Below are 13,451 nucleotides of genomic sequence, written 5' to 3'. Positions count from 1 at the left end.
CCTAGAATTGTATGCATATTGATTTATTTAATCATTTTTTCATTTCTTTAACATTTCATTGTATAAAACAATCAATAACATCATCATAAACATCACAAACAATCATATAGTACTTTTGTCTTCATTTACGATTTCAAATATTAAGTAATTGTGCAGGTTAAGGCATTTTAATCACTATCACTATCATCTAATTCAAAGTCTTCATCTTCATCGGTTGCAAACGCATCTTCTTCCTCATCATCAATAAAATCATCATCATAATCAGCCAAATCTTGTTCTGCTTTAGTTTTTCTTTTCCTTTTTGTTGGTAAAACATTATTTGGATCACCAGGTCCTAAACAAAACAGTTTTAAACATGTTTTATGTTCATTTGAGGTAAAACTCACTTTTATTTGGTGGTTTTACAGTTTGTTTTGAATGTTTATATTCTTTTCTGTGCTCCTTATTCTTTCGAAAGCATCCTCTGCCATAGGGACAAGCTGGGCGATCATCTTCAGGATCTGTATCATAATCAGCATCGCCAGGATGACTAAATGCATCTCTGTGACTTTGACTCTTTCTAAAATATAATTTTTTATTAAACTTGATTAATTAAGGAGATTAACATACCTGTAACAATTAGCTCCATACCAACATCTATCTTTAAACTCTTTCTTAGCTGTATTACTGCAAGATGGCTGATCTGCATCATCATTATCATTATTTGTATTGTTTGTGGTGTTTGTAGTTTGTGGTGTTGTAGAATCACAGTCAGATTTAATTGTAGTTTCTTCCTGAGCATTATTTTCAGATACATTTTCATCTGAGACTTGATTGGCGATGTTTACTTCTGGTGTGTCCTGTTGAACAGGTTGATCATGATTGATATTATCCTCAGGTTGAATTGGTACTGTGCTTGAAGAGGTAGGAACTGTATCAATGTTCTCATCAAGAGGTGCTGTGAAATATTTAATTTTGAACCAGAATATATCAGGAAAGAAACCAAATGTGTCGCCATCATTGATTTCCATTGGCATGCTGGGTTTTAAGAGAGACAGATGTGTGCTGTCTGCACATCTCCAGTAACAAGGGTTTGTGTGATGTACCTATCATCATGAATAATTTTAATTTAAATATTTTAGATATTTGAAGCTATATTTTTAATATTTACCAAAGAAAATGAGGCAGACAGTGCTTCTATTGAAATTGAGACATGATTTCTTGAAATTCTTTTGTCTGTACACTAGAAAATAGTTTAATAGTATATTACATTAATAATCAATTTGAAAAACAATAATTGAATGTATAGTAAAATACTTACACCAAGTTGCGAACCTCTTCCAAGAGAATGTGTACCCTCGGATAAGATACATAAAGGTTTAGATTCATCTTCAAGTTTATAGATCGCTAAACGCATTTTAAATAATGTAAAAATTTAAATTAATTTTTAAAAGCTTTTGAAACAGTTTGAAACTGTTCTAACGGCCACTAACATCAATAGTTTTGTTTCTTATGTTTTGCTTCTGGATTTAAAGGTTAGCGTTTTGTTTGGGTCGCAGTGGGGACTTGTCGTCTCGCCAACGTCTTTTCGAAAAGTCGGTGTGGATAACTATTTTGAACCTTTAAAGGGAAGCAAGGGTACAGAGATTCCTAGCTAGTATCTATATTATGTAATAATGGAGGTAAGCAAGCATAGAAACGCGGATATTTAGCGATATTGTTTTTATTCTGTAAAAATGAGTCAGTCTCAGTAATATGATCGTCCGCCAATGTTTGACAATCAGCTGATCAGCAATGTTACCCGCTTTATTTATGACTTAAGCTAGTTGGCCTTGTGCTCCTCCACATCCTGTGATCCTAATATTGTAAAGTATTTTGTTTATAAATTACATTGGATTTCGTGAACAATTTTGTCGAGAATCAGTGGGTGGCATTAAGAACGCAGAAACATCACACTGTAAAGACTGTAAAGTTCCCGCCAGATTTTTGATTCTTTTAGATCACTTTATTTCGGCTGCTTGAATGGTTGTTAGTAGTTTTTTTATATTTTTCAGATTATTTAAAAATGAGGCTTAAATGAGTGCTAGGACAAAATTAGAATATTTGAAATTAGAATATAGTGTGGAAAACACCCTGTATCTCCTGAACTAATATACTTTCTGTAAGTTTCTTGTCTAAGCGGCCCTTTTTACGATACATTCTATTCGAATCCCATAGACCCTTGAAAATGCCCTAAAATACTTTTCAAAAGTGGATAATTTTATGAAAATTTGAAAACATGATGAGAATAACCTCCGGTATTTAGTGAACTAATTGACTTTCTTAGTGTTTCTTTACGACTGAATGTAGTTAGAGAGCTCCCCTACAGGATGCTTACCTTTCTACCTCTCAGCCATTCCGTAAGTATCCTAAAATGCCCTTCAAAAATGAGCAATTTTAAGAAAATTTGAGAACATGGTGTTAAAACAGCCTGTATCTATTAAACAATTTGATTTTCTTAAAATTTCTCAGAGTTGGATTTTTTGGCGATTCCGTCAAAAACAAATCGAAATTAATAGTTCGATGCATAGTACGAGTACAATTCAATTCATGTTTTGCACTACCACACTGAAAGTGTCCGTGTTTACAAACAAACATGTTTTCTTATCTCGTGCAATTTTTGTGCGATCGCCACGCGGTTGGCTTATGTACCACGTTAGTCTCGTTTTTGTCGTCAGGTGATCTGCACGCACAGTTTCTTAATTATTCTTGTGTTGCTAAATGCTTCTTCGATTGAACGCGATTGATGTGCAGGGTTTGTACCACGCGGATTGTACATACTCAGCATGAGTGATGTGAGTGATCGGTGCTACAAAACTTCATTTTGCATCAAGGTAGGTTCTCGCATTTCTTCAGCCATTTGAAAATCAAATCCAAATCAAAATTCTCTATAAAATAAGCTACTTAAAGTGGAAATTTACGCGATGAAATTTTAATTCATAAAAAAAAATTGGCAAGGTTGGGGGCTTGATAATTTATTTCCACAATTTTCGACAGTGAATATCTTCTAAACTAAAAGATAGCAACCAGAAAATTATAGGTTATGGAAGATTGAAAAATTCTCAATCAGATGGATATTTAAAGAATTCTGAATGTAGATTAAAAAAATTGAATTTGCACCGAAACGAATTAATTTACAACTTAAGTTTTTTTTACAGTATTCGCCCTACCATGGAGTTCCGCATTAACATTAACATAAACGTTAACGCTACCCTCCTACGGTGCCCTGAATGGCAGTCACTTCTACCGCTACTCTTGTACGGTGCCCTGAATGGGAGTCATTTCTACCGCTACCCTTGTACGGTGCCCTGAATGGGAGTCACTTCTACCGCTACACTTATACGGTGCTCGGAATGGAAGTCACTTCTGCCGCTACCTTCGTACGGTGCCCCAACTTTTGTTATTATCTCACAAATTGACCTCCAAAATTGCATTTTTCTGTTCGAAAGACTAATTTTTCCTGGTTTTTCGGATTTTCAACCTGAGTTTGACATCGGAGAAGGACCATTCTCACATCAGATTGTAATTAATTCCTTTATCATTTTCCTAAATTACTTTTGTGATTATCTAACAAATTAACCCCCAAAAATGCATTTTTATATTTGAAGTACTCATTTTTGATGGTTTTAGGGATTTTGCAACTGAGTCTGACCTCGTAGAAGGACCATTTTTGCATCAGATTGTGAGTAATTAATTTCTTTATCATTTTTCTAAATAACTTTTGTGATTATCTCACAAATTGACCTCCAAAATTGCATGTTTCTGTTCAAAGTACCAATTTTTCCTGTTTTTTTGAATTTTGCACCTGAGTCTGACATCGTAGAAGGACCATTTTTGCATCAGATTGTGAGTAATTAATTTCTTTATCATTTTCCTAAACTTCTTTTTCGATTATCTCACAAATTGACCTCCAAAATTGCATTTTTCTGTTCGAAAGACTACTTTTTCCTGGTTTTTTGGATTTTGCACCTGAGTCTGATATCGTAGATGGACCATTTTTGCATCAGATTGTGAGTAATTAATTTCTTTATCATTTTCCTAACTGACTTTTGTGATTATCTCACAAATTGACCTCCAAAATTGCATTTTTCTGTTCGAAAGACTACTTTTTCCTGGTTTTTTGGATTTTGCACCTGAGTCTGATATCGTAGATGGACCATTTTTGCATCAGATTGTGAGTAATTAATTTCTTTATCATTTTCCTAAACAACTTTTTCGATTATCTCACAAATTGACCTCCAAAATTGCATTTTTCTGTTCGAAAGACTACTTTTTCCTGGTTTTTTGGATTTTGCACCTGAGTCTGACATCATAGGAGGACCATTTTTGCATCAGATTGTAAGTAATTAATTTTTTTATTATTTACCTAAATAACTTTTGCGATAATCTTACAAATAGGCCCCCAAAATTGCATTTTTTTGTTCAAAGTACCAATTTTTTCAGGTTTTTTGGATTTTGCACCTGAGCCTGACATCGTACATGGACCATTTTCGCATCAGATTGTGAGTAATTAATTTCTTTATCATTTTCCTAACTGACTTTTGTGATTATCTCACAAATTGACCTCCAAAATTGCATTTTTCTGTTCGAAAGACTACTTTTTCCTGGTTTTTTGGATTTTGCACCTGAGTCTGATATCGTAGATGGACCATTTTTGCATCAGATTGTGAGTAATTAATTTCTTTATCATTTTCTTAAATAACTTTTGTGATTATCTCACAAATTGACCTCCAAAATTGCATTTTTCTGTTCGAAAGACTACTTTTTCCTGGTTTTTTGGATTTTGCACCTGAGTCTGATATCGTAGATGGACCATTTTTGCATCAGATTGTGAGTAATTAATTTCTTTATCATTTTCTTAAATAACTTTTGTGATTATCTCACAAATTGACCTCCAAAATTGCATTTTTCTGTTCGAAAGACTACTTTTTCCTGGTTTTTTGAATTTTGCACCTGAGTCTGACATCGTAGATGGACCATTTTTGCATCAGATTGTGAATAATTAATTTCTTTATTATTTACCTAAATAACTTTTGCGATAATTTTACAAATATGCCCCCAAAATTGCATTTTTTTGTTTAAAGTACCAATTTTTTCAGGTTTTTTGGATTTTTCACCTGAGCCTGACATCTTAGATGGACCATTTTCGCATCAGATTGTGAGTAATTAATTTCTTTATCATTTTCTTAAATAACTTTTGTGATTATCTCACAAATTGACTTCCAAAATTGCATTTTTCTGTTCGAAAGACTACTTTTTCCTGTTTTTTTGGATTTTGCACCTGAGTCTGACATCGTACATGGACCATTTTCGCATCAGATTGTGAGTAATTAATTTCTTTATCATTTTCTTAAATAACTTTTGTGATTATCTCACAAATTGACCTCCAAAATTGCATTTTTCTGTTCGAAAGACTACTTTTTCCTGGTTTTTTGAATTTTGCACCTGAGTCTGACATCGTAGATGGACCATTTTTGCATCAGATTGTGAATAATTAATTTCTTTATTATTTACCTAAATAACTTTTGCGATAATTTTACAAATATGCCCCCAAAATTGCATTTTTTTGTTTAAAGTACCAATTTTTTCAGGTTTTTTGGATTTTTCACCTGAGCCTGACATCTTAGATGGACCATTTTCGCATCAGATTGTGAGTAATTAATTTCTTTATCATTTCCTTAAATAACTTTTGTGATTATCTCACAAATTGACTTCCAAAATTGCATTTTTCTGTTCGAAAGACTACTTTTTCCTGGTTTTTTGGATTTTGCACCTGAGTCTGACATCGTGGATGGACCATTTTTGCATCAGATTGTGAGTAATTAATTTCTTTATCATTTTCTTAAATAACTTTTGTGATTATCTCACAAATTGACCTCCAAAATTGCATTTTTCTGTTCGAAAGACTACTTTTTCCTGGTTTTTTGGATTTTGCACCTGAGCCTGACATCGTAGATGGACAATTTTTGCATCAGATTGTGAGTAATTAATTTCTTTATCATTTTCCTAACTGACTTTCGTGATTATCTGACAAATAGGCCCCCAAAACTGCAATTTTTTGTTCAAAGTACCAATTTTTTCTGGTTTTCTGGATTTTCCACCTGAGCCTGACATCGTAGAAGGACCATTTTTGCATCAGATTGTGAGTAATTAATTTCTTTATCATTTTCTTATATAACTTTTGTGATAATCTCACAAATTGACCCTTATAATTGCATTTTTATGTTTAAAAGACTAATTTTTTAGGGTTTTAGGGATTTTGCACCTGAGTCTGACCTCGTAGATGGACCATTCTTGCATCAGATTGTAGGTATTTAATTTCTTTATCATTTTCGTAAATAACTTTTGTGATTATCTCACAAATTGACCGCCAAATTTGCATTTTTATGTTAGAATTACTAATTTTTGCTTGTTTTAGGGATTTTGCACCTGAATCCGACATCGTAGAAGGACCATTGTTTATGCTTGTGAGTTTTCTTTAATAAAGAATATTTTTTAAGTATTTCTAATTATAATTATTTCTGTTATTTCTACCTGATCACGTATTTAACGATCCCTTAAACCATTTATTTTGAAAAGTGCATGCTAGTGCCATCTATCAATTAAAAACTACAACAACCGAAAGTTTTGAGCTTCGGTCCGTCGCCACAAGAGGCTGCACCTTACTAGTTGCCGCGAAAACTTTATCAGCCTTCTCAACTTTCTGCGATCCTAATATTCAATCTTTATTTTGTCGACTCTGGGAGGCGAAATGACACAAAATTTGGACTCGAAACAGTCGAAACTCGAAATTTGAACTCGAAACTCAGGTTTTGATATTCGGATCGCAGAAAGGGTGAGGAGGTAATAAATGAAAGAGGCGGTAACGTAATTGCGGGTTAAATGAATGTTTAAAAATCTTTATTCAGCAAATTCGGTTTACGAATTCTGAAGAATCTCGACAACTAAGAAGGCTAGAAAATCAAGAACTACATAATCTTGATCCTTAAAAAAATCTCAACAAGGTGGCATCATTATTGAAAAATCATCAAAATGGCACAAAAAATTTTTAAAGAAAAGATTTTATTAAAAAAATGGCAAAAGATTTCTCTTTTTTATGATGAAAATTAAAAGTGAATTTTGAAACAAATTGAAATAATATATATAATAATTTGGCGGGAAGTGTCTATGTCCACTTTCTGCGTTCCTAATGCTACAGACTGATGAGCAGCAACATTTCAGCAAATTTCTCGACAAATTTTGTCGAGAAATCCATTGAAATTGGTAACAAAATTCTTTTGAATATTAGGATCGCAGAAAGTGCAGTAGGCTAAATCTATTGAATAGCGGCGTAGTTTAGTTACTCGTGGATAGATGACACTAGTGATACCGTTTTTAAATTAATATTGATACAATATTAGAGATTTTGAACTATTTCCAATATCTAGCAGTGGCATTTCCATTAAAGTTTCAGGGATTTATGGATTAATTAAAGGAGTAACGATGTATGTTGTGAGCTATGTTCTCCGTTTAGAACAAATAAAACAATAAACATTTATAAAACTACATTTTTATTCAAACATGTAGAATCCGAAACGAAATTTCTTAATATATACAACATTTTTAACAATACAAGCGAAAAAACAGGATAATAATAAGCAATTATAATACTCTGTTTATAACTTTTAACAAAATAAACAAAAATGATATCAATATCAGCTTCAAAATGTTGTAAATTCATTCAATCGTATTTGGAATCATCATCATCACCGGCAATCCAATCTTCAATTTCTTGGACACTATAAACCAGAATGAATAACAGAATAGTAAAACATAAAATATTATAAATTGCCAAAATATAACATACGTTCTTCGTATTTAGTCCAGTTGACACATTCATCTTCCTGAATACGCAGACAACCAGTACGACGGAACCTCTCCACTTGGTCCTTATTGATAAAGTTGGCCATCTCAGATTAGCCAATTCTTCATCCAACAACTGGAAAATATTTATGTAAATGAAATATACATATACATAAATTAAATGAATTATTCTTACAGGATCCATAAAGACTCCCATTTAGGGCACCGTGCGAAGGTAGCGGTAGGAGTGACTCTCATTCAAGGCACCGTACAATTTACTGCAAGAACGCCGGCCCCACGACATTGCGTTCGCCGGCTAGAACAAAAAAAAACACAAAATTAGCCAACCAAAAAACACAAAAAGGGCATTTTTTGTTGGTTTCCCGAGGGTCAAACCCACAAGTTATTAATGAAAATTATAAAGAATTTTAATACTTACAATTTGGTGAAAAAACTATTGTCTTACGACATTGCGTTCGCCTGCTAAATACTAAAAACAACAAAATTAGCCGACCAAAAAACACAAAAAGGGCCTTTTTGTAGGTTTCCCTAGGGTCAAACCCAGAAGTTATAAATGAAAATTATAAAGAATTTTAATACCGACAATTTGGTGGAAAAACTGTTGTCTTACGACATTGCGTTCGCCTGCTAAACATTAAAAACGACAAAATTTGCCGACCAAAAAATACAAAAAGGGCATTTTTGTAGGTTTCCCGGGGGTCGAACTCACAAATTATATATGAAAATTATAAAGAATTTTAATACCTACAATTTGGTGAAAAAACTGTTGTCTTTCGTCATTACGTTCGCCCGCTAAACACTAAAAACCACAAAATTAGCCTACTAAAAAACACAAAAAGGGCAATTTTGTAGGTTTCCCGAGGGCCAAACCCACAAATTATATATGAAAATTATAAAGAATTTTAATACCTATAATTTGGTGAATAAACTGTTGTCTTACGACACTGCGTTCGCCCGCTAAACACTAAAAACCAAAAAATTCGACGAGCAAAAAACACAAAAAGGGCATTTTTGTAGGTTTCCCGAGGGATAAACCCACAAATTATACATCAAAATTAAAAGGAATTTAAATATCTATAATTTGGTGAAAGAACGGTTGTCCTACGACAAGGCGTTCGCCCGCTAAACACTAAAAACCAAAAATTCGACGACCAAAAAACAGAAAAAATGCATTTTTTGTAGGTTTCCCGAGGGATAAACCCACAAATTATACATTAAAATTAAAAGGAATTTAAATATCTATAATTTGGTGAAAGAACGGTTCTTCTACAACGTGGCGTTCGCCCGCAAAACACTAAAAACCAAAAATTCGACGACCAAAAAACACAAAAAATGCATTTTTGTAGGTTTCCCTAGGAATAAACCCACAAATTAATAATGGGAATTATAAATAATTTAAATATCTATAATTTGGTGAAAGAACGGTTGTCCTATGACAAGGCGTTAGCCCGCTAAACACTAAAAAACACAAAATTAGCCGACCGACAAACACAAAAAGGGCATTTTTTGTAGGTTTTCCTAGGGATATACCCACTAATTATACATGAAAATTATAAAGAATTTAAATATCTATAATTTGGTGAAAGAACGGTTCTTCTACAACGTGGCGTTCGCCCGCTAAATACTAAAAACCAAAAAATTCGACGAGCAAAAAACACAAAAAGGGTATTTTTGTAGGTTTCCCGAGGGATAAACCAACTAATTATATATGAAAATCATAAAAAATTTAAAAATCTATAATTTGGTGGAAGAACGGTTCTTCTACAACGTGGCGTTCGCCCGCTAAATACTAAAAACCAAAAAATTCGACGAGCAAAAAACACAAAAAATGCATTTTTTTAGGTTTCCCGAAGGATAAACCCACAAATTATGTATGGGAATTATAAACAATTTAAATATCTATAATTTGGTGAAAGAACGGTTTTCCTACGACATGGCGTTCGGCTGCTAAAGAAAAAGCGGACGAATGAGTCAGCTATAGATGCATCCACGTAAGGTGCCCGAACACGAGTCACTTCTACCACTGACCTCGTACGGTGCCCTGAATGTTAGTCACTTTTACCGGCACCCTTATACTGTGCCCTAAACACGAGTCACATTTATCGCCACCCTTCTACGGAACACCGAATGTAACTCAACTAAATCAACAAAAAAAAGTTTAAAAAATACCTTTAGTGTTATCCTATGAAAAATTTGAACATTTCACAAAGGTTTCCCGCAATATGATCAGTGTTCCATATTACCATTAAGTTAAATAAATACGCCCCCCGCGGGCTATTGCAACACGCAGGTGAAATGTAATAAAAATTAAACCGAATAATATAACTTAATTATAAACTTACCAATGCAGCGCTCATCGGATTGCAAGGGTACGGCAAGTACTGCAATGAAAAGAAAACATAAACGTTAAATTCTTTTATTTTACAATAATTATAGAGTTTCATCCGGTAAGTGCCTCAACAATGCCACACATAATTTAAAACAAAACCATTTTATACTACGGAAAACAAATGCTGAGTATCGCAATGGTCAGATAAAAGTTACTTACTCAAGCACGAATATGTTTCCGGTTGATCTAGCGATCGACCACGTCACACAATTACCGACAATAAAACCGTAGCGTTGTAATTTAAAATATGAACACCAAACGCACAATTAATCAAAATACAATACCCTGCAGAAGCATATTACAACTAAGTCCATTGACGACCGAATATAATGCAAACTTATAAAATAGAAATTCGATAAAACGACACGCGTTGCACGGAATACGTCTGGACACGCCAGAGACCGGCACGAAACTGGCTGCAATCTATCGATAGCGCTAACCGAAACTGCACAAGCAGCTATGCGACAGTTCACAGTAAGAATCTGTACATGCTGCGCGAACACCGCAGGTAAAAGCAATAGATGCGCAAAGCCGGCGCCTCAATACCACGCGATCTTCTGCACGAATTGCAATTGGCACGATACTTGCGGTCTAAACTAAACAAGAATATGCTGCATGCGGTGTGCAAAGATTGCAACAACGACACTCGGAAATTGTAAGTTGTGTTCAAAACAAACACAATTCTAGTGCCGAATTCACACGTTTGTTGATAAATATAGAAATATCTCTAAATGAAACAGATAGCACTCCTGGAATTTATATTACTAAAAGTAATAAAACAATAAAATTACGAAATTATGATTTCTTATGCAAAAGATTGACCGATTTTACATCAAACAATATTATTATTTGAATTTCCTTCAATCGCGAATATCTTGTAAACTAAAAGAGATAAATAAGATCTGATCGCAGCGTGTTAATCTACTGACCAATCTCTATCAGATAGGATAGTTAAAAGGGAAATCTGAGAGATAAAATTTTAAGTCTTTAGAAAAAAATCGCCAAGGGGGGGTGCTTGATACTTTATTTCGACGATTTTCAAAAATTCATAGCTCTTAAACTAAAAGAGATAGCTACCAACGAATTGTTGATTATGAAAGATTGGAAAATTCTCTATCAGATAAAAATATAAAATAATTATATTTCCTACAGTAAAAGGTCGAAAAACGCGACTAAAAGTGCTAAAAAGTGACATTTTGCAATTTTTGCCCATTTTATTCAATCGCGAATATCTCGTAAACTAAAAGAGATAAATTAGATCTGATCGCAGCGTCTTAATCTACGGACCAATCTCTATCAGATAGGATAGTTAAAAGGGAAATCTGAGAGATAAAATTTTAAGTCTTAAGAAAAAAATCGCCAAGGGGGGGTGCTTGATACTTTATTTCGACGATTTTCAAAAATTCATAGCTCTTAAACTAAAAGAGATAGCTACCAACGAATTGTTGATTATGAAAGATTGGAAAATTCTCTATCAGATAAAAATATAAAATAATTATATTTCCTACAGTAAAAGATCGAAAAACGCGACTAAAAGTGCTAAAAAGTGACATTTTGCAATTTTTACCCATTTTATTCAATCGCGAATATCTCGTAAACTAAAAGAGATAAATAAGATCTGATCGCAGCGTCTTAATCTACGGACCAATCTCTATCAGATAGGATAGTTAAAAGGGAAATCTGAGAGATAAAATTTTAAGTCTTAAGAAAAAATCGCCAAGGGGGGGTGCTTGATACTTTTTTTCGACGATTTTCAAAAATTCATATCTCTTAAACTAAAAGAGATAGCTACCAACGAATTGTTGATTATGAAAGATTGGAAAATTCTCTATCAGATAAAAATATAAAATAATTATATTTCCTACAGTAAAAGGTCGAAAAACGCGACTAAAAGTGCTAAAAAGTGACATTTTGCAATTTTTGCCCATTTTATTCAATCGCGAATATCTCGTAAACTAAAAGAGATAAATAAGATCTGATCGCAGCGTCTTAATCTACGGACCAATCTCTATCAGATAGGATAGTTAAAAGGGAAATCTGAGAGATAAAATTTTAAGTCTTAAGAAAAAAATCGCCAAGGGGGGGTGCTTGATACTTTATTTCGACGATTTTCAAAAATTCATAGCTCTTAAACTAAAAGAGATAGCTACCAACGAATTGTTGATTATGAAAGATTGGAAAATTCTCTATCAGATAAAAATATAAAATAATTATATTTCCTACAGTAAAAGGTCGAAAAACGCGACTAAAAGTGCTAAAAAGTGACATTTTGCAATTTTTGCCCATTTTATTCAATCGCGAATATCTCGTAAACTAAAAGAGATAAATTAGATCTGATCGCAGCGTCTTAATCTACGGACCAATCTCTATCAGATAGGATAGTTAAAAGGGAAATCTGAGAGATAAAATTTTAAGTCTTAAGAAAAAATCGCCAAGGGGGGGTGCTTGATACTTTATTTCGACGATTTTCAAAAATTCATAGCTCTTAAACTAAAAGAGATAGCTACCAACGAATTGTTGATTATGAAAGATCGGAAAATTCTCTATCAGATAAAAATATAAAATAATTATATTTCCTACAGTAAAAGTTCGAAAAACGCGCCTAAAAGTGCTAAAAAGTGACATTTTGCAATTTTTGCCCATTTTATTCAATCGCGAATATCTCGTAAACTAAAAGAGATAAATAAGATCTGATCGCAGCGTCTTAATCTACGGACCAATCTCTATCAGATAGGATAGTTAAAAGGGAAATCTGAGAGATAAAATGTTAAGTCTTAAGAAAAAAATCGCCAAGGGGGGGTGCTTGATACTTTATTTCGACGATTTTCAAAAATTCATAACTCTTAAACTAAAAGAGATAGCTACCAACGAATTGTTGATTATGAAAGATTGGAAAATTCTCTATCAGATAAAAATATAAAATAATTATATTTCCTACAGTAAAAGATCGAAAAACGCGACTAAAAGTGCTAAAAAATGACATTTTGCAATTTTTGCCCATTTTATTCAATCGCGAATATCTCGTAAACTAAAAGAGATAAATAAGATCTGATCGCAGCGTCTTAATCTACGGACCAATCTCTATCAGATAGGATATTTAAAAGGGAAATCTGAGAGATAAAATGTTAAGTCTTAAGGAAAAAATCGCCAAGGGGGGTGCTTGATACTTTATTTCGACGAT

General features: G+C 33.2%; 2 protein-coding genes and 2 long non-coding RNA genes across 11 annotated transcripts in view; 2 read left to right on the top strand and 2 right to left on the bottom strand.

The window, feature by feature from the left end:
• Positions 1-7: 7 nt before the first annotated feature.
• Positions 8-1,548, bottom strand: LOC135797512 (aprataxin and PNK-like factor). Its single transcript, XM_065309914.1, has 5 exons — positions 1,301-1,548; positions 1,151-1,222; positions 610-1,085; positions 387-559; positions 8-334 (listed from the first exon to the last, which is right to left on the bottom strand). The coding sequence occupies exons 1-5, from the start codon at positions 1,394-1,396 to the stop codon at positions 168-170; spliced, it is 984 nt and encodes a 327-aa protein (XP_065165986.1). The 5' UTR covers positions 1,397-1,548; the 3' UTR covers positions 8-167.
• Positions 1,540-4,358, top strand: LOC135797514 (uncharacterized). The gene is made up of 7 exons (XR_010549567.1): positions 1,540-1,661; positions 3,177-3,540; positions 3,649-3,700; positions 3,791-3,864; positions 3,956-4,028; positions 4,120-4,192; positions 4,284-4,358. It is a non-coding gene; the product is annotated as an uncharacterized lncRNA (long non-coding RNA).
• A 103-nt stretch (positions 4,359-4,461) lies between these two features.
• LOC135797513 (uncharacterized) lies at positions 4,462-6,520 on the top strand. 2 transcript variants are annotated; one of them, XR_010549565.1, is made up of 10 exons: positions 4,612-4,684; positions 4,776-4,848; positions 5,118-5,176; positions 5,268-5,340; positions 5,610-5,668; positions 5,760-5,832; positions 5,924-5,996; positions 6,057-6,160; positions 6,265-6,328; positions 6,437-6,520. It is a non-coding gene; the product is annotated as an uncharacterized lncRNA (long non-coding RNA). The 2 variants fall into 2 exon arrangements; XR_010549566.1 differs by lacking the exons at positions 4,612-4,684; positions 4,776-4,848 and adding an exon at positions 4,462-4,520.
• A 1,031-nt stretch (positions 6,521-7,551) lies between these two features.
• LOC135797404 (xaa-Pro dipeptidase-like) overlaps positions 7,552-13,451 on the bottom strand; it is a 166,424-nt gene continuing 160,524 nt past the window's right edge. For 3 of the 7 annotated variants that reach the window (XM_065309770.1, XM_065309771.1, XM_065309769.1), the window contains one exon: positions 7,552-7,796. In XM_065309770.1, the coding sequence (XP_065165842.1) occupies positions 7,739-7,796 (58 nt within the window). In that variant the 3' untranslated portion in view covers positions 7,552-7,738. Of the gene's footprint in view, positions 7,797-7,864; positions 7,997-8,056; positions 8,177-8,299; positions 8,351-10,223; positions 10,263-10,429; positions 10,678-13,451 lie in introns of those variants that run through there. The other 4 variants (XR_010549530.1, XR_010549532.1, XR_010549531.1 and 1 more) reach the window with 4 other exon arrangements.

Source organism: Atheta coriaria, unplaced genomic scaffold (genome assembly GCF_025399875.1).
Source record: "Atheta coriaria isolate IRGN ID8LTWV9N9 unplaced genomic scaffold, Caltech_Dcor_3.1 hic_scaffold_8_pilon, whole genome shotgun sequence".
Classification (NCBI taxonomy): domain Eukaryota; kingdom Metazoa; phylum Arthropoda; class Insecta; order Coleoptera; family Staphylinidae; genus Dalotia; species Dalotia coriaria.
This window is presented reverse-complemented; position numbering and strand designations above follow the sequence as displayed.